The 19,744-nt window shown below is 38.7% G+C and overlaps 1 protein-coding gene across 1 annotated transcript in view; it reads left to right on the top strand.

Moving 5' to 3' along the window:
• Window positions 1-16,263, top strand: part of SLC6A2 (solute carrier family 6 member 2) — a 69,850-nt gene extending 53,587 nt beyond the window's left edge. Inside the window, exons 9-14 of the mRNA XM_020985198.2 lie at window positions 1,399-1,527; window positions 3,152-3,251; window positions 4,161-4,261; window positions 6,652-6,819; window positions 8,315-8,386; window positions 10,102-16,263. Coding sequence (XP_020840857.1) covers window positions 1,399-1,527; window positions 3,152-3,251; window positions 4,161-4,261; window positions 6,652-6,819; window positions 8,315-8,386; window positions 10,102-10,125 — 594 coding nt within the window. The 3' untranslated portion in view covers window positions 10,126-16,263. The remainder of the gene's footprint in view (window positions 1-1,398; window positions 1,528-3,151; window positions 3,252-4,160; window positions 4,262-6,651; window positions 6,820-8,314; window positions 8,387-10,101) is intronic.
• The last annotated feature ends 3,481 nt before the right edge of the window (window positions 16,264-19,744 follow it).

Genomic DNA, 19,744 nt, shown 5'->3' with positions numbered 1-19,744 from the left:
AGACCCTGGAAAACAGAATCTCAGAGTTGGAATGGCTCTTTGTATATGAAATGCTAGAGCTGGAAGGCTCTCTAGAATCCAACTAGTGTAACCCCCTCATTTTACATAGAAGGAAATTGGGGCCTAGGAAAGTTGAATAAATCACCCTTAATTTTCTCATTTGTCAAATGGGGATAATAATATATGGTCTAGCCACTCCACACTGGGGGTAATCAGCTTTGAAGAGCTTTTAAAATATAATATAATAAATGTGGAATCACTTTATAAAACATAACCCCTTTACATGTGCACAGAACTTTAGAGTCATCAATGTACTTTTATTGGTTGATCTCATTCAATCTTTACAATAATCCTGGCAGCTTGGAGTTCAGCTAGGAAGACATTTAGGAGGGCAGGGGTTATCCTTACTATTCAATAGAGGACGAAACTGAATCTCACAGAGATTGAATGACTTGACCCCAATCACATGGGAAATTATCAACAGAGAAAGGGCTAGAACTAAATCCCCTGGCTCCTTCCTTTTCTAATGTGCTTTCAATTATACCAGGCTGCCTCTAACAATGAATTCAAAATATGGCTTATCCATAGCTGACAAAGGTGTTTGTGTGAGGGGACTCCTTAAGAATTTTGCAGTATATGGGCTATGGTGTTTGGTTGGCGTCAGTCTTATGTCTGGATCTCAAACAAATAGGGGTAGTTTACATCTTACATCCATTTAGCCTGCCTTCAGATACCAGGTTCCTGCCCTCTACATGATATATTTTGAAAGGCAGCCAAAGTTGTCCCTTTCCTGACCAAAAATGTTCTCCCTACTGGCTTTCTATGGTTCCTAGAATGATGATTATTGAAGTTACTGCTTTAGGTTAAAGTACGGCCTCCTGAAGACCTCTTTGAAAATGTAAAAATGTAGCATGTTATAGAAGTACAAGGTATAACATGTTAAGTAATTAGTACGCGTTATAAGATTATCAGTCCTCTGGTAGAGGGCAGAGTCCTGAGGGAGTGGGACTCAGGGAACACTTAATTACACAAGTTCACGCATATACACATCTACACACAGCGGCTGATTTAGTAATTTAGCTGGGAACAGAAGAGAAGATGAGGAGTGGAGGGAGAGACTTGTGAGTAATTATTAGAGGCCTGCTCATGAGTGAAGACATGTCTCATATACCCATTTAGTGGAGTTTCGCCATTTTTCTAAGAGGGATACATGCAGGTCCTTGGATACTATGTTTCTTAGTACTGGCTGTCTTCTGAGAGAGCTGCCCTGCCCCAGCTTGCCCCTTCCTCCCATCTGCCTCCATTGTTGTGTCCTTCCTCATGCTGTTGGCTCTGGTCATCTGCGGCTCCTTTGTTCATAGCAGAGGAGGATTCTGAGCCTGCTGTGGTTCTCTCTAGATGGGAGGAATGGAGGCTGTCATCACTGGCCTTGCAGATGACTTCCAGATCCTGAAGCGGCACAGAAAGCTTTTCACATTTGCTGTCACCTTTGGCACCTTCCTGCTGGCTCTGTTTTGTATCACTAAGGTGAGTAAGTCATTGACTATGGCAGGTATTAGTGAGAGGAGACATGTTTTTGTCAACTGCTGCTTGTAGTTGAGTCTGTTTCTGGGGCCGTGGAAGAGCCCTGATCTTGGAGCCTTCAGTTTTGAGCTCAAGTCTCAACTCCATCATTCTAGTTGCATGACCTTGGGCAAGTGATTTCTCTGGTCTGGACCTCAGTTTCTTCATTTGCCAAATAAAGATCATAATTCTTGCCTTGAAGCATTGTTGTGAAGATTGGATGATAGAATGGATTTAGAAACAGTTTGTAAAACATACAGCATTCATAGATTAAGAACAAGGGATGTTAGGGTCCATCTAGTTCAACCACTTCATTTTACAGATGAGGAACTGAGACCCAGAGAAAGTAAGTGACTCACCCAAGGCCACACAGATAGTGACAGAAAATATATACACATGCGTATTATAATTCTATGATATCAGTATTGCTATGACCTCTTTGGATAATCACTTTGTCAGAAACATGTTCTAGGGGACAGGGAAAATGCAAGTACCTAAGAACTATTCATGGAAATGAGACCATCACTGTCTGCCCTTTCCCTGTGACCTGATCTGGTGAACTAAAGCCAACTTTGAGAAAGATTTACCACTCAGGTCCTCTCCACTTAGATTCCAAGCTTTATTTCTTTCCTTACAATTATCTGTGACTCTTTCCTTTCTCTGTATCTGGTTGGTTGCCAAGTCCCATTAACTCTGCAAACACTCCTAGCACTATTCTGTTCTGTGTACATAGAAGCTACCTTCTTCTTTTATTAAGCTCTCATCACTTTTCACTCGGACTATTACAATAGACCCCTTAACTATTCTCCCAGCCTCTCTTTTTACTAATTCATTCTCCATATAGCTGCCAAAATCATCTTCCTGAGGCACAGGTTGCATTACTCCCTTGCTCAATAATGTTCAGTGACTTCCTATTGCCTTGAAGATAAAATACAAAGTCCTTAACCTGCCATTTAAAGATCTTCATAATCTGGTTCTCACCTACCTTTCTAGACCTATTTAATTTTACTCCTCTTCATATACCCCATATTCTAGTTCAGCTAGACCACTGGCATCATCCAAACTTGATATGCCATCTTCTATTTCCATTCATTGTTACAGGTTGTCTCCCATGCCTTGCATGTTCTTCCATGTTTTCTCTGCCTTTCAGACTCTTTTTCATCCTTAAATATTCTGCTCAGGAATGATCTCCATGATGTCTTTTTTATCTCCCGAGATAAAGATGGTCTCTCCCTCCTCAAGTTTTTTTTTCTAAAGTACACTGCATAGATCTTCTCTTTGTCCCCACCATGTACAATGTTGTCCTATACTTAATCTATTTCCATATCATATCCTTCCTTGTTAGATGATAAGTAATTTAAAGGAAGATAATATTTCATATTTGGGTACTTGTTGTAGTACTTACCTCACTCCAACCCCATAGAACATAAGCTCCTTAAAAGCCAGGACTATGCCATTTTTTTAAACCATGTGACTCCAGCAATGTCTTCTGCACACAGTTGGAACTTAGGAAATGTTTGTTGAATTTACATTCAACATGGAAGTGAATGTAAATTTGGTGTTTTTTTTTTAAAATTCTGTGCTCCAGGGGGGAATATATGTGTTGACACTGCTGGATACATTTGCTGCAGGGACCTCAATCTTGTTTGCTGTTTTAATGGAAGCCATTGGTGTTTCATGGTTCTATGGTAAGTGTATTTTTTTTCTTTTCCCTAGGGGTCTTAGAGAAGTGACTTATCTCTACACCAGCCTGACATATAGGATTTATGCAGCACTTAATATCCAAAGTGGTGAATTTTAATTGTGTGATCCTCCTAATTTACAGGAATAGCTTTAGATTATCCATTTAATGGATCAACCATGAATGTTTTAACTTGGGCTTGCTTCACACTCCTGGGCAGTTTGTTTCTGACACAAGGTGGTGTGTGTTTGTGTGTGTAAGAGCATCTCATAGGAGCACAGATCTAGAACTGGAAGAGACCTGTAGTACATGTAGTCCAACTTCTTCATTTTATAGACTCGGAAACAGAAGCCCAGAGAGGTTTAGTTACTGGCCCAAAGTTACAACATAAGTAACAGAGCTGGGATTTGAACATTTGACTTCAAATCCTCTTTCCTCTGTAAAAAAGCATCAGTCTTAAGATTAACTTTATTAGGAAAAGGAAATTGATGCCCAAAGGATCATATAATTCAAATGATCACAAAATGCCTCATTTATTGCATTATTCATTCTTCTGATTTATCTAGAATTTATACTTCTCTATTCCTGTCAACAGTCAGGAGTTGATTCTGCAGGTATATAGAAAAATAATAACCAGATGTCCTTTAAGAAACAAAATTGCTCTCTAGCCCTTTTACCTCAAGGTTGGTCAGCATTGGATTTGACTTTATGAATTTTCTTCACCAAGGGTGGCAGTAATTAGTTTAATTCCATTAATGTTTGGGGAACCACTTGGTGCTGAAACTAGGGTAGGTTAAGAGTAGCCCTTCTGTTCTCAATGGTATTTGGGCATCTTTTCCAGTTTGCGTGATTTGTCTTGCATAAAGGCCTTCTACTTGACTAATGTATTGTGTGTATGTGTGTGTGTGTTCCTTAGGTGTGGACAGATTCAGCAATGATATTCAACAGATGATGGGGTTCAAACCAGGACTCTACTGGAGGCTCTGCTGGAAATTTGTGAGCCCAGCCTTCCTATTGGTAAGAAGTTTGGATTTTCCAAAGAAGGAGGGGGAATTATGTCCCCAGGGATGTGAGGGCTGTGGAAAACTTTGAAAATGATAATAATGTAGTTTATTTAGAGCCATCTCTTTCTTGTCAACTATCATTTCTATACAGAAGGTTTCTAGATTGATACATTCAGTCCTAGTCTCTTTCCTGAGGTTCTGTCTCACCAACTGCCAACTCAACCCGGATTGGATGTTCCATAACTATCTCAAACTCAGTATATCCAAAGAACTTATTTTCTCTCCCCACTAACTATCTGGCCAACCCACCCTTCTTCCAGACTTCCCTATTACTGATAAAGACATCACTTCCCTGTCATCCAATTTCTCAACCACGAAGTCATGCTTGACTTCTTACACTCATCCCACATATGCAGTATGGTGTCAAATACTGTCATGTCTTCATTCACAACATCTACTGTGTAACAACTATCCCAGCTACCATTTTATTCAGGTCCTTGTTACCCCTCAGCTAGACTATTGCAACAGCCTTCTAATTGGTCTCCCTGTGTAAACTCTTCTCCTAATAAAATACATTCTTCACTTAACCAACAAGGTGATTTTTCTAAAACTGACCATATCACCCCTGTAGTCAATAAACATCAGTGGCTCCCTATAAACTTCAAGATAAAATATAATGTCCTGTATTTAAAGCTCTTTATAAAATGGCCCCTTCCTACCTTTCCAGTCTTCTTACCCCTTACTCCCCTTCACATACTCTACAATCCGGCTAAACTGGCCTATTTGCTGTTGCTAATACATGATTCTCCATCTCTTGACAAAATGCCTTTGCACTGTCTGTTCATTAGACCTGAGAATGCTCTTTTCTCACCTCTACTTCTTTGCTTCACTGGCTTCCTTTCAAGACTCAGTTCAAGTCTAACCTTCTGTAGGAGATTTTTTTCCCCAGATACTTCTCTGAGATCACCATCCATCTACTACTACTACATATATTTACATTTATGTGTTTACACACATATATGTAAATATATTGTGTATATTGTTCTTTACTTCTTGTTTTCCTCATTAAAATGTGCAGTATTTGAGAGGAGGAATCACTTTCACCCTTTTCTCTGTATCACCAGTGCTTAGCACAATGTCTGTCATATATAGAGCTTCATAGATACTTGTTGACTGACTGACCTTTCCCAGCCAGGCCTGATTTGTAATGCCTCACTCTCCTGCTCTGAATTTTCACCTCTTTATTATTAGCTTCATTCTCATTTTCTTCATCTTCTTTGCTTCTCTTCACTTTCTTCCCTTTCCTTTATAGTCACAGAATCTCAAATTTGGTAGGGACCTCAGAGATCATCTAGTTAAAACTTCATACGACCAAGAATCTCTTCTACAAGATCCCAAGCAAGTGGCCATCTGGGCTTTGCTTGAAAGACTCTAGTGAGAGAGAACATATGACCTCCCAAAACAACTGGCTGCACTTTGCACAGCTGTGATTATGAATAATGTTGTCTTTATATTGAACCTAAACTTATGTCTCCATAATTTCCATCTATTGATCCTGGTTCTGTCTTCCAGAGCCAAACAGAGCAAGTCTAGTATTTCTTCCATATCATTGTATTCTCGATACTTGAAGACGATTACCATGTTCCTCCTTTGTTTTGTCTTCTCTAGGCTAAGCATTCTACTTCCTTCAACTGATCTTTGTGTTGAAGGTTCTCTATTCCCCTCCTCATTCTCCTCTGGATGCTCTTTGAGTTATTAATGTATCGCTAAAACACAGCACTGAGAATTAAATGCAATATTCTAGATGCATCCTGATCAAGCCGGAATACATTGGGGTTCTTACTTCTCTGATTCTTGACCCTAGGCAGACTGATCACAATAGCTTTGGGTGAGTGGGTGGGCTATCATGTTGTACAATTTACATATATTAAGCTACAGTCCACTAAGGCCCCCAGTTTTTTTTTAAATGGACACACTTCCCCATCCAGTGTTTGTGAAGATTCATCTAGTCATATTCTTTTTCCCAATTCTCTTCTCCTCTCACTTTCTACCCACTTTATCCTCTCTGTTTTCTCTCTGCCCTCTTTTCCCTTCATTGCTATCCTTTCCTCTTTTATTTTTCCTTACTTTGTTCCTTATTTCCATTATTTGCTTTTCTCCTTTTCCTCTTCTTCTTCCTTTTTCTTTCTTTACTTCACTCAAAAACATTTATCAAGAATATGCTATGTACATGTTATGTAGTGTTCTTAATTCTCTGTGTGATTTCCACTCTCCATCTTTTTCTTGAGGGCAGGGACTGTGTACTCCATGTATCTGTACCCCAAGTATCCAGTATAGGATTTTGTACAGAATAAGTGCTTGATATTTGTTAAGCTGACTTGAGTTATCTCCTTCCCTCCTTAGTTTGTGGTGGTTGTCAGCATCATCAACTTCAAGCCCCTCAACTATGATGACTATGTCTTCCCTTTGTGGGCCAACTGTGTGGGCTGGGGCATTGCCCTTTCCTCCATGGTACTAGTGCCTGCCTACATTATCTACAAATTCCTGAGCTTGAAGGGCTCCTTAAGAGAGGCAAGTACTCTAGACTGGGCAGAATCAAGGGCTGATTACAGACACAGAGTTGGCAAGTATGGGCAACCTTTTCTGCCATTCAGCACCCATAAAAAAGAATTAGTAGTTTGGGCTTAGTGTTTCAGAATACCAGGTATGGAAGGGAATTTATAGATCACCTAATCCATCCTTCTGATTTTATAGATAAAGAAACTGAGCTTCAGAAAGGAGACATAGCTTTATCAAGGTCTCATAGGAAACTAATGTCAGATGAAGGACTACTCTTATATTCCGTCAAAGCTGTAAGAAACCTTAGAAATCAGAGTTGTATCTTCTTTCATTATTTGGTTTCACAAATGAGGCCCAGAGAGGTTAACTGATTTGACCAGGATTATACAATTATTGACTGGCAAAGCTGGGACTCAAACCCAGATCTTCCCAAGTTTGGTTTTTTTTTTTTGAGTCCCTGTTAATTTTTTCCTATGTTGTCCATTGGAAAGCAAGTTTGGATGGTAAAAGCTATTATGGGCAAAAATATAAATTCCTCGAGGGCAGAGACTGCTTGTCATTGGGGATATGTAGCATCCCCAGCTCCTAGCTAGTACTTTCTGTGAGTCAACACTCAACAAGTGTTTTTTGTTATTGCTGTGATACACTTCTACACAGAGCACCAAAAAACATGGTACTTAGTACTGCACGGTCTTTTCTAACTGCCCCCTGGCCCTCTCCTTCTCAAAAACTACCTTGAATTAATTTTGTATCTCTCCTATATATACTTATATATTCACATGTACTACCCCATCCTTGGTATAATGCAATCACCTTGAGATTGAGGACCGTTTCCCTTTTGTCTTTGTATTTTCAGTGTTTAACACAGTTCTTGTCACATAGTGCTTAATAAATACTTGTTGATTGACTGCTTGGAGGTTGTGTTATCCAACCACATCATTTTTACAGAGAAGGAAACTGAGGCCCAGAGAGACAGATGACACACTGATAACTTGTAGAGTTACCAGAACTTGAATCCAGGTCCTCTGACTCTAATGTTCTGTCTACTATATTATATCATGAGCCTCTGAAGGAACTTAAAATCTAGTAGATCTCTTTGAGTACAGAGGCCACAGAGCCTTATTTTTTTCCCCCATGAATCCCCTATAGTACCTACACATGGTAGGAGTTCATGAAATACTAATCTATTTTCTTGATGACAAATCCAGATTTTCATATGCTAGGCTCACTTAAAGGGGGGTTAACTTGTATTCTCACTGGATAAATAGGTTTCTATAAAGTGGTTTGCTATGTATTTTATACACAGTGCACATAGAGGGTTGAGGAAATATTAGAGAGATACTTATTCATTCCTTCCTTCCTTCCTTCCTTCATTCACTTATTTATTATTTTTTTTTATTTGAGCCAAACTCTTCATTTACTTACTAGATCAGGCCCATTATATTTGAGTGGCAGCAGGCATTTTCGGGAAGCACTGACCTCTCTTCTCTTTCTGCTTTATTCTTAGAGACTGGCTTACTGCATAACTCCAGAAAATGAGCACCACCTTGTGGCACAAAGGAACATCAGGCAGTTTAAGGTTTGTGCCTGTCCCTGAGCTTCTTCCTCCCCAAGAAGCTAGTGGCAGGAACAGGTTTTGGGGCTGGGAGTCAAGTCATCATGTTTATGTGGCAGATAGTGAACCACCCAGGAAAAATATGGAGTAAAATTCAACAGTTTGTGGAGTTTCACAAGTTTCCTAGAATTATAATCTATTTTGCAGCAGGATTTTGAGAAAAGTATGAAGTTACAGCACCTGGGATTTGGTGACCAAAATTATGTTCCCCACAGTCTATAGAATGTCAAAGCTGTAGGGGAGCTTTAGAAATCACCTAGACCAAATCTCCCAGTTTATGGGTAAGGATAATAAGACCCCAAAAGGCAAAATGACTCGCCCAAAGTCACACAGCTGGAATTTAGTACATTGCAGAGTACCTTCAGCCAGAACTCTAATCCAGGATTTCTACCTCAATGTTCTTTCTGCTATGCAGTGTTCCCTACTTCCTCAGTGGTCCTTGGTTTTTTCTCCTTTCTCTTATTCTCCCATTCTTCCATGCAGTTTGAAAGATGGGTTGTTGGGAATCATGTGGGGAGCTGAAATAATATGCAAAGTGTGGAAATAGCAAAAAGGCAAATGTGAGGAATTAGTGAAGGGAGAATAAAGAAGGATAATGAATACAAAGGAGTATAAACTGGGCATAATGAGTGGAGAAAGGATAAAACTTGGTTGGGGTGGCATATATGGGAAAGATGGCTTCTTATGAAAAGTAGAACAAGACTTAATTCTGCTTTTCTTAATGTTGTTTCTTTTCTCCCATCTTGGTCACAGTATGGAGTAGAGCAGGGGATTGTTCAAAACACTGGATGGTTTGAGCAACAGAGAGAAGGTAGTGAGATTCTAAGGTTTCTAAAGAGGTCAATTCTTAGAGAAGCCACATCATGCATTGAATAGAGCACTGGAGTCAGGAAGGCCTGAGTTTCAACCCTGTCTCTAACATTTACCATCTGTGTGACCTTGGGAAAATCTTAACTTCTCTTAGTCTCAATTTCCTCATCTGTAAAATAAGAGTGTAAGATGTGATGACCTCTAAGATTCCCTTTCTACCTCTAAATTTAAAATCCCTTCTCTTTCTAACCATTTGGCACATACAGCTTTGAAAATCCCCACCCTGACTCTGCTCCAGGGCAGTGTTCTGTTTCAGAGTTACTACGAACAGAATTGTGGGAGGACATCATAGCCCTCCATCTCATTGATCATTATCCTTAAAGAATATGGGCATGTTCCAGACATATCTGACTTTTGTGGTAGCCCATTGATGTCAGATTTTGTTTATTCAAGGATCTAGTGATTTCATCAGTGGAGTAGTCCATCCATTGATGAAGATCACTACTCCTCCCTGCCTAGCAGTTACTTTGCAAGTAACTCTGAGTAGGAAAAAGAACAAAAAAAATCATTCCCTCAAGGCCCACTTTTTAGTAATGAGTGTCTCTACACTGAGCTAGGCTGATACTCATATAACAGACATAAAGTCACTGTGTAGGCCCAAATTCAGACACTGGTAGACACTCAAGTGTACTGAAGGAAACTGTAATTCCCACTGTCTCAAAGATGCCATGAAATTGACTCTTTGGGGGATTCTGTTACCTTTAGCTTCTTTCTTAGTTTTCCTGATTGCACAATAGCCAGTACCTAAAGAATTAAAGTCCTTCAAATTCATGTAGGCCTCAATTCTTCAAGAATCTTTTCTTTTTCAGCTCCAGCACTGGCTAGCGATCTGACTGCACTCACCTGAGGAGGAACCCTGTCTTTTGTGATGCGTTCAAAGGAGATTAGTGACAATGTCAAGGTTGAAGCCCTCTGGATTGTACTTCACCCATCACTCTTGAGTTGACCCATGGATTGTCTTAAGGGAAGAGAATTTATCTAAAAATTTCTTTTCCTTCACTCAGTTACAAATGAATTCAATGAATCTGGTCTTTGTTTTCCTTTGAACCATTAGTTTTATGGACTAGTTCCTGAAGTAGATTTGCTAAGGCTTAGGGGAGATATGGGATGTGAAGGGAACTGGAGAGACTTGTGTACCTTCACTCAAAGCCTCTGTTACCTAGGAAATAGTCAAGATAAGATAATTGTCTATGGCTACTGCTGGTAAACTCTTATTTAGTCATTTGGTTGCCATATTCTCTTTGAGATCAGGCTGCAGGGACAAGTCACTGGAGAAAGATGTTTAGAAGCTTGCTGCTATTCCTAATGTCTTACTGGACTAATTCTGTATCCTTCTGAATTATATGGTATGAACTGATACTTTGTTATTATTCTCAGTGCTGCCCTTGGCTAATACTTTTGTTTTCCAGAGAAGGAGAATGGGAGAGCTGGGTCATTTCTGTTCCATTTAAGTTGTAATGAGATGGATGGGTTTGGAATTATAATTTAGGGAGCCACAGATGATGCTATAAGTTATTCTCTGATGTATTTTTTTTAGTAGTGGAAGGTGCTTATCTGAAACTAATTATTAGGAGAGTTTTATTTATCATGTGAGATAGGTTCACTTGCCTTGTTCAGTTGGCATCAATACTTCAGTGGATCCATGATTCATTGCTGTGGGTGCTCCCTCCTCTGGTGCAGATTGTAACCCCTCCACACATTTTCCTATCTTGGGGAATTCTTGTGCATATATTTCCATCAATTCTGCATAGGGGATGCTGGAGGTATTCCTCCGGGTTGTTATTTAATGAATACTGGTGCAGCACTCGGAGACTTCCAGCAGCTTAAACGTTTCAGAGGCATATCTTCTTCACCGTGTTTTCTGGTATTTCTTCCAAAAAGAAAAAAAAATCTTAGTCCATAGCTATATATGTATGAAACCTGTAATTCTTTAAGATGGTGGTTTTATTCTGATCCAAAGAAACCAGATCCCCAGCTTTGCTGTGGAATGCAATGAGGCCTCCCTTTCTGCCCTTTCTCATCAAATAACTATAGTCAGCTCTTGAATTCTGTGTTCATTGAAAGGAACAGTGGCCTGGATAATCCAAAAATGATTCCATTTGTCCTTGGGATAACCAGTAAGCTTGTTGTTTGTTTTGTTTTGTTTTGTTTTTCATTAACAACTCTACCTTCACAATTTGTTGGCATTCAGGCTTCTTTTTAATGGAATTTTTGGTTACTTGAGTCCACCCCTATGAGTGGTGGGAGGGTGAAGTAGGAGCCTTCTAAGGGGCAAGGATTAGCTACTCTGGATTAAAGATACAGCATGGGGAGCTCACAAGTAGAGCTACCACAAGTAAGTGGGTAACTGAGAAATGGCTGCATCTAGTTAACAATCATAGAGATGTATGGTGCTGTTCTTATTCTGTTCAGCTGAGATGTAGGAAAACTCATTCATAGTCTTTGGGATTGACCTAGTTGACTTTGACTTTTAGGGGAATGAGAAAGAGAGCTTAGGACTTAGCTTCTTTGCCTAGTGCCAAAATACAGCTTTACCATTTGATTATATTTATTTGTTTTTAAGTCTATAAAGGATTCAGATGTAATCCACTCTGTGTTATAATATGGGTTTCCATCTTTGGGATTCCCATCTCAAAGGTCTCCCCTTAACATTGTATTAGTGAAGATAGATGTGCTGGCCATTTCCCAGAAGTTAAGAGGGAAAGCGTGCATGTAGTGGGAAATTACATTAAATAAAAAGATTTTTCATTTCTGTAGGACTCTGAAAATCAGAAATCTCTTTCCTCATAACAATTCTATTAGGTCAGCAGTGTCAGTATCTTTATCCCAATTTTGCAGATGAGGAAAGTAAGGCTCAGACAGTAAAGCATAATGATTTGCCTGTGATCATATAGCTACTAAGAGTCAGAATTGGAATTCAAATTCACATCTGCCAGCTCCCAAGTCAGCATGCTTTACATCTTAAAACACTGCCTCTCAAAAAAAATGAGTCGGTAGGGAATTAGCCAACTGACCTAAAAGATGTATCAATTTAGGTCAGGTTCAGGCTGCAGAGTACTTTAATTGGATATTCCAGTTCAATAGTTTTAGGTAATGTCAGTTTGAACTGGTTCACATTTACTCTTAAAAAATTAGGGAAACAATATTACGACTTGAATTTGGTTTGCAGTTTGGCCAAATTAATGCTGGCTGTTTGTTTCTGGTTCACAGTTCAGCTCAGTTGCATACTTACTGAGAATAAGGACTCAGGTTCTCATCATCATGCAATGTTGCTGTTATGCAGCCTTGGAAAGTCACTCCTTTCCCCACATCTGTAGGCTATCTATCCTTTGAAAACTTCAGGCAGAAGTCATGACCTAAGTGGTTTACATTCCTGGATCTTCTTTCCTTGATGTCCTACCCCAAGTCTAGGTCTCTTTTCTCACAAATCTCCCCCAAATTTTAGATTGATAGCTGTACATATATTTGCAGTCTCCTCACTCCACACACATACACTAAGGATTATGCAGTATCTAATGGGGAAACAAGAGAAAAAATGGGGAAATAGCCTTTTGGAAAATCCAAAGGCCTGAAATGTGGCCTTCAGTTTTCTGCCACCAGAAGTCCTACAGATTAGTAACATCATATTCCTGCTCTATTGGGGACTTCCCACTACAAAACAAAAGGAAAAAAAAAAAAGAATCACAACAGAACCTTGAAATGTTTTCCTGAACATTTGAATTACTATAAGTGGGAGCCCAGGCAACTCTGTTCCCAAATGATAATGATGACAATAGATATGGTAGTCAGCACAGGAAGTGAATAACTTTCTGGATTATGAATTTTTTTTTCATTTTTGTTTTTATGCTAAAATATATTAAAGGAAACAAAATATATAGCTTTTGTTTGAACATTCAGAAATTTAATTCCCCAGCCTGGGTCACGGTCATACTGATCTGGTGGAGAGGTGTTCCATATTCCCTTGGTTGCTTCCAGTCAGCTTAAAAGGTGGAGAATTGGTTCATTCACTAAAGACATAGGCACGCATCATGAATGCCATGGTTAGCTGGCAGGGACAACCTACACCTATGAACATAAGAATTGCTTTCCTAGGTAAACACTGAGGCCAATCAATCCTAGGATTCTTTCTTGACAGGGGCATCAACAAAGGGTTTTAGGGGAAATCAGATACCATTCTCTAGAGATTCAAAGTATGTCTCCCAAGGAATTCATTATGGACCTATCATTTGTAGTGCCTCAATTAATACCACTAAATCACAGTGCCTCCTCATGAAAGTAACTTGAGTTTCAGGGGTAGAGTTTTTCAGTTACAAAATAAAGTTCATAGGATATTCCTAGAAGACAGGAGTTGAAGCAGAGAAGGATTATTTATTTCTTCAGTTCCTTAAGGTAGATGTCAAGAATGGCTCAAAGACTGAACCCTTAGAGTTTAGCCATGGTTTGGAAATCTATATCCATAGTTAAAGGTAAGGGCAAGCAGTGTCAACGGGAGTATGTGACACCATTATGGTAGCTGAGTAGTAAGACTTTGTAATTAAGATTTATGCTGAAAGTGGTATGAAAAGTCAAAATCACAGTAACTCTTAGAATACCACTTACTCTTCCTTCCCTCAGCTGGTTATTAGTATGGGAAGCTAGAGATCTTCAGTGTTATGATTCAAGAGCTGTTGCATTCAAATGGCCAAGATGTCTTACCTGTGAGAAAAAAAAAAGGCAAAACAAAGTAGTGAAACGGAAGAGGAGTGAGGGCATCATTTATTTTTGTCTAGTTGCTTGCCAAAGGGGATTTATTCAGCTGCTTTGCTTTGATTACAGTAATCACTCTTCGGAGAGTGGGACATGAAAAGGAAAGGACATTTGGAGGAATGGATGAGAACAAAACCTCAATGGATGTATAATATCTGATAGAAGAAGGGGGGGCAGATTAGTTAAAAGAAAGCCTTTTATTTTTCTGTAGCCATCTGTAATTCTTCAGTCTCTAGATGGTTTAAACAAAGAAAAGAAGTAGTCCTAGCTTAGAAGTTCTATCATGCCAAGTCATCTCTAGAAAATGAACTCTCCAAGGCTAGATCACTTACCTGGGAGGTGACTTGTATCTCCAGTATAGATAGATGAGTAATCTCTCTTTGACCAGTGGAAATCATTCCACACTGGTGGATTTGTGGTCACTGATGAGGGTATACAGTAACTGGGTTTGCAGTAATCTTTCAGGGTTTGCCTTACACTCAGAAGCTTTGTAGAGAGGAGTTTCTTTGTTTACATAAGTAATATTCTACTTAGTTTTTACTGCCTTTTTATAATAAAGGTTCCCTGTAATATGGGTACCTCTGCCTATTGTATATTGCACTTTTGATATTTTTGCAGGCCCTTCTCCATTGCCTCCATTTTTTTTTGTTGTTGTTGTAAAGGGACAAATGCTTTTAAAATCAGAAAATTAGCTATTAGACAATCATTTGGTCTCACAGAGGCCATCTCTACACCATGAACCTATTGTAAAATCTGTAAGCCTTCCAATTAAAAAACATGTGATCAAGAAGAATGGAGTATTGCCAACTAAAGCCAGATACACCATATTCTATAGTCCCATTGATGCCTTAACCTCTCAAAGAGACCTCCTGGGCTCGCTCTGTGTTTTCTCTTCTCAAGAAATCAGTGTACGTATCTAGCTTGAGTAATCAGGAACTGAAGAAATCTACCAAAGAGGTTATTTCATAGGAAAGAAGTCACTCCCAGGTCAATTCTCTTAGATAACTTTTAGAAGGAGTGGCATACTTCATGCTAAATTCAAGATAAAGGTGCCCCATTTGTCACTCCAATTGTCTCCAAAGTGATTATAAATATATTGAGCAAAGAGATTTGATTTCTCCAAGCTGTACCCAAGACTTAAATCCACCATTCTAGCATTTTCCTTTTGCAGTTGTTTAATGAGAGAGAGACAGAGAGAGAGAGAGAGAGAGAGAGAGAGAGAGAGAGAGAGAGAAGAGAGGGAGAGAAAGAAAGAAAGAGAAAGAAGAAAAAGAATTCAATTAACCCCATGTTCCAATTTTTTTTTTTGTTAAGGAATCTGAGAGTAAAATATCTACATATGAATGCAAATAATGGGCTTGACTGACCCTGTTCTTACAAAACTTTGGTGTGTGTGGTGTATGCTGTTGTTGTATATGCTTAAGATGTTGAAAGCTCTGGTGAATGCAGCCTCTTCTGAGATGTCTGCCTCCTTTCCTCAATCTATGTGCTTTAATGTAAATAAAGACTGTTTCAAGTGATTTCTTCTCTATGTCATGGGTTGTTCTAATATGATATGAATTACCATGTCTGCCCAAGATTTACTTTAAAACCTGGTTTCCATGAAGGAAATGAAGATAGAACAATAAAGGATATCTTCTATGCCATCTATATTTTTTTCTTCTTTTATGATTGTACTTCAGTGTTTCTTAATTCTTTCAGCTTAACAAATCATTTCATTAATATATTTGATTTTTATGTCACCTATGCTTCCTAATGTATTCTTGCCTCCTCTTTTAGAGCTATTCCTTATAATAAAGAATAAAAAGGAGAAAAAATCAGCTCATCAAAACTAGCCAACAAATTGAAAGAATTTGACGTTATAGGCAGTACAGTGCTTCACCTCTGACAAGAATAGGGGGTACCTTCTCAAATCTTCTTTGTGATTGAACTTGGCCATTATAATTTGCAGCATTAAATTTCAATTGTTTTTCTGTCATTGTTCTTTTTTCCCCATTGATTTAGTCATTGTGTATATGTTTTCCTGGTTGTTCTTACTTTACTTTGCACCAGTTCATATATCTTCCCTTACTGCAGTAATCACATTCATAATTTATTTCATCACATAATGCCTTTCTATTACATTTATGCATCAATACATGTGTAATCATGTCCCAAACAATAGGCATCCACTTTGTTTACAATTCTGTTCTGCTATTAAAAAAATAGTGTTTTAAGTGTCTCTATCTCCAGTGTCAAGTATTTTTCAGTATTTGATCATAGTAATTTGCTTATGAATATTGGAATGCCAGGATCTCAGAAAAATAAAAAAAAATGGGTATCCTAAGTAGGCTGCAGCATATTACCAATGATGGATGACTTATATAAGAGATTGCATTGGGGCAGCTAGGTGGCGCAGTGGATAGAGCACCAGCCCTGGATTCAGGAGGACCTGAGTTCAAATCTGGCCTCAGATACATAATACTTACCAGCTGTGTGACCCTGGGCAAGTCACTTAACCCCGGGCAAGTCACTTAACCCCATTGCCTAGCCAAAAAAAAAAGTAAAAAAAAAATGAAAGATTGTATTACCAAAGAAATCATTGAGGACATATATGACCAGAAAAATGCTGGTCATGTAGCTGGTCACACAGTATTACATCAGAACAAGATCTAGAGAAAGGCCTTCTCCATTGAGTATATTCTCTGTGTTAGATTTATAGAAGAACATGAAAAAGAATTACATGGGTTTCAGCTGTATGAACAGATTGTGATCTCTGTTCATAGAAGGAAGGCCCATACAAATTTGATCATAGATCTACTGGAACATCAAAGTATTTTTTGTTTTTCTTTTTCAAGCTGAAAGTAAAAGATCATCTGAGTCCTTACTCCATCATTTTTCAAATCAGAAAACTAACACTGACGGAGGGGAATAGATTTACTTGGGTCACAAGATTAACTGAGCTGATTTTTAGTCTATTCCCTTCTCCTCTACACAGCACTACTCCTATTAAATTATGTTTAAAACAACTTCATTTTTCCTACCATCATCAACCTTATTTTTTAAATCATATTATGGTTTTCATACTGTCTTCATTTAAATTGGCTCATTTGTCTGGAAACACGTCAGCAAAATAGATAGGGAAGTCAGTATCATGTCCATTTGATGGATGAGGAAACTTAGCTCAAAGAAACTGAATGTCTTACGCAAAGTTATAGAGATACTATGGATTAGAATTCAAGTCCTTCTTATCTTTCCAGTCTTCTTATACTTTCCTATATTCTACATACTCTGATCCAGCTATATTGGCCTCTTTCCCATTCCTCACACATGACATTCAGTTTTCCAACTCTGTGCTTTTGCATTGGCTGTTTCCTATGGCTTTGGAAGATCATGGAGAATAAGAGGGGTTTTGTAACTTTGGAGAAGGGGAGATGCTGCCCCAATTTTCAAAAAAGAGGAAGAGAATGGAGTCTACAAACTACATGCTAATGAATTTGATTTAAGTTTCTTCAAAAATTCTATACTATGCTATAAAAGAGGTGGCTAATTAACAAGTGAAAAGGAAAGTAGTAATTATAAAGAGCCGGAATGGCTTCATTAAGTAAAAAGTGATACTGAACTGATCTATATCTTTTTGACAGAGTTGAAATGCTGAAATATCATGGGAATATTGTAAATATATTTTTGCTTTGATTTTAGTGAAGCATTTGATAAGGACTCTAGTGATTTTTTGTGTATAAGAAATATAGGTCAGATAATAATACAGTTGTGTAGATTCAGAACTATTTGAATGGACCTAAAAAGTAGTCATTAATGGGTGACTATCAACTGGAGGGATGTCTCTAGTTTAAGAGGAGTCCTTGGCACTGAACTATGGTACATTAATAAACTTGGATAAGGGCATAAAATTTACAGGGACACAAAGCTGGGAGATCCAGCTAACTCATCAAATGCCAAAGATAGGATCTAGGCAGAAGATGTTTGAGAATGACAGAATTTAAGAGAGCCATGTAAAGTCTTGCACTTGTATTTTTTTTAACAACTTTGTAAGTAGGAAGAAAGGATATTTTTATGGGCAGCAGTTTACCTAAAAAACACCTGTTTTGTTTTGTTTTGTTTTGTTTTTTGTGAATAACTGGTGGCCAAAACAGCTGCTGTAATCTTATGCTATATGGAGAGACATAATGTTTACAACACAAGAGGTAAATATTCTATTTTATTATGCCCTGGTCAGGTCACATCAGGCATACTGTTTTCAGTTCTGCATACCATGTTTTAGAATGGTCATTGACAAGCTGGACAATATCCACAGGAAGACAATCAGAATGCTGAAGGTCTTCAAGATCATGTCATACAAGAACTAGTTAGAAGAGTAAGGAATATTTAGGCCAGAGAAAAGAAGCCATGATATATGTCTTTACATATTTGAAGGGATCACACGTGTAAGATGGATTCAGCACTCTACTTGGTTCTAGAGTGTAGAACTAGGAGCAATGGGTGGAGGTTGCAGAAAGTTATATTTGTATTCTCTATAAGAAAAATTTCCTAAATGTCAGAGCCATCTAAAATTGCAATTGGATGCTCCAGCTCATAGTAGATTTCCTTTCCCTGGAGGTCTTCAAGTAAAGACTGAATAAACTGTTTATTAGTAATGGTGTAGACAGGATTACTATAAAGGTAAAAGTTAAATTAGTTGGCCTCTGGTTGTCCCTTCTGCTTCTTAGGTTTTAACAGTCTCTATCAGAATTCACCACTTGAAAGAGGCAGAGCCAAGATGGTGTAGTAAAGGCAGGGACTTGCCTGAGCTCTCCTCTAATCCTTCCAAATCCCTTTAAAAATGAACCTAAACAAATTCTAGAGTGGCAGAATCCACAAAAAGATAGAGTGGAACAAATTTCCAGCCAAATACAATTTGGAAGGTTGGCAGGAAAGGTCTGTTGAACCAGGATAAGAGAGGAGCACCATTCCCCATAGGCCATGCTAGTCCAGACCTGACTCAGCAAATCAAGAGCAAGACTCAGGGCAACTGAATCACTGGTGGCAGTGGTGGTTTCCGTACCTCTCAGACAATAGATCTCAAAGACAACTTAGAAGGTCAGCAGGAAAGCTCTGTCAGACATGAATGAGAATAGAGCACAGTTTAGTGCAGGGTGTTGAAGCAAAGCCCCATACATGGCAAACTAGGAGCAAGCCTTGGGAGACACTGAATCAGCACTAGCAGTGGCTGCTTCCAGAGCTGTAATCCCATAGATGTAATGGGTATCCAACAACTGGTGAGAAAAAGATTAGTTTTGTTTTGTTTTGCTTTTTTGCACTAGTACTGAAGCAGAACTCTTGCTTTGCTGATGCCCAGATCCAAGTTGCAGGCCTAGGTGGGAGTCCCAGGGCAAGGAGGAGTACCAGCATGGGAGAGCTTATGGCCACAGTGCAGGGGAGACTTTCATCACAGTTTCAGGGCAGAAAAGAGATTGTGGTCACTCACAGGCCAGGAGAGTAGTAAACACACCTCTCCTTAGATCATACCACCTTGGAAGAACTGAAAACTTACAGGTTCCTAGAAGTATTCTGAAAACAACTGCAAGAGACACCTGAAGTTTGGGATAGTGTGCCCTCCACCCTGGAAGCAGAGCCCTACCTTAACAAAGAGTTAAAAGTCAAAAAATAGGCTGAGGAAATGATCAAACAACAGAAAAGAAACCTCTGATTATAGAAAGTTATTATGAG

Source organism: Phascolarctos cinereus, unplaced genomic scaffold (assembly GCF_003287225.1).
Source record: "Phascolarctos cinereus isolate Bilbo 61053 unplaced genomic scaffold, phaCin_HiC Scaffold_2;HRSCAF=192, whole genome shotgun sequence".
Taxonomy (NCBI): Eukaryota; Metazoa; Chordata; class Mammalia; order Diprotodontia; family Phascolarctidae; genus Phascolarctos; species Phascolarctos cinereus.
This window is presented reverse-complemented; position numbering and strand designations above follow the sequence as displayed.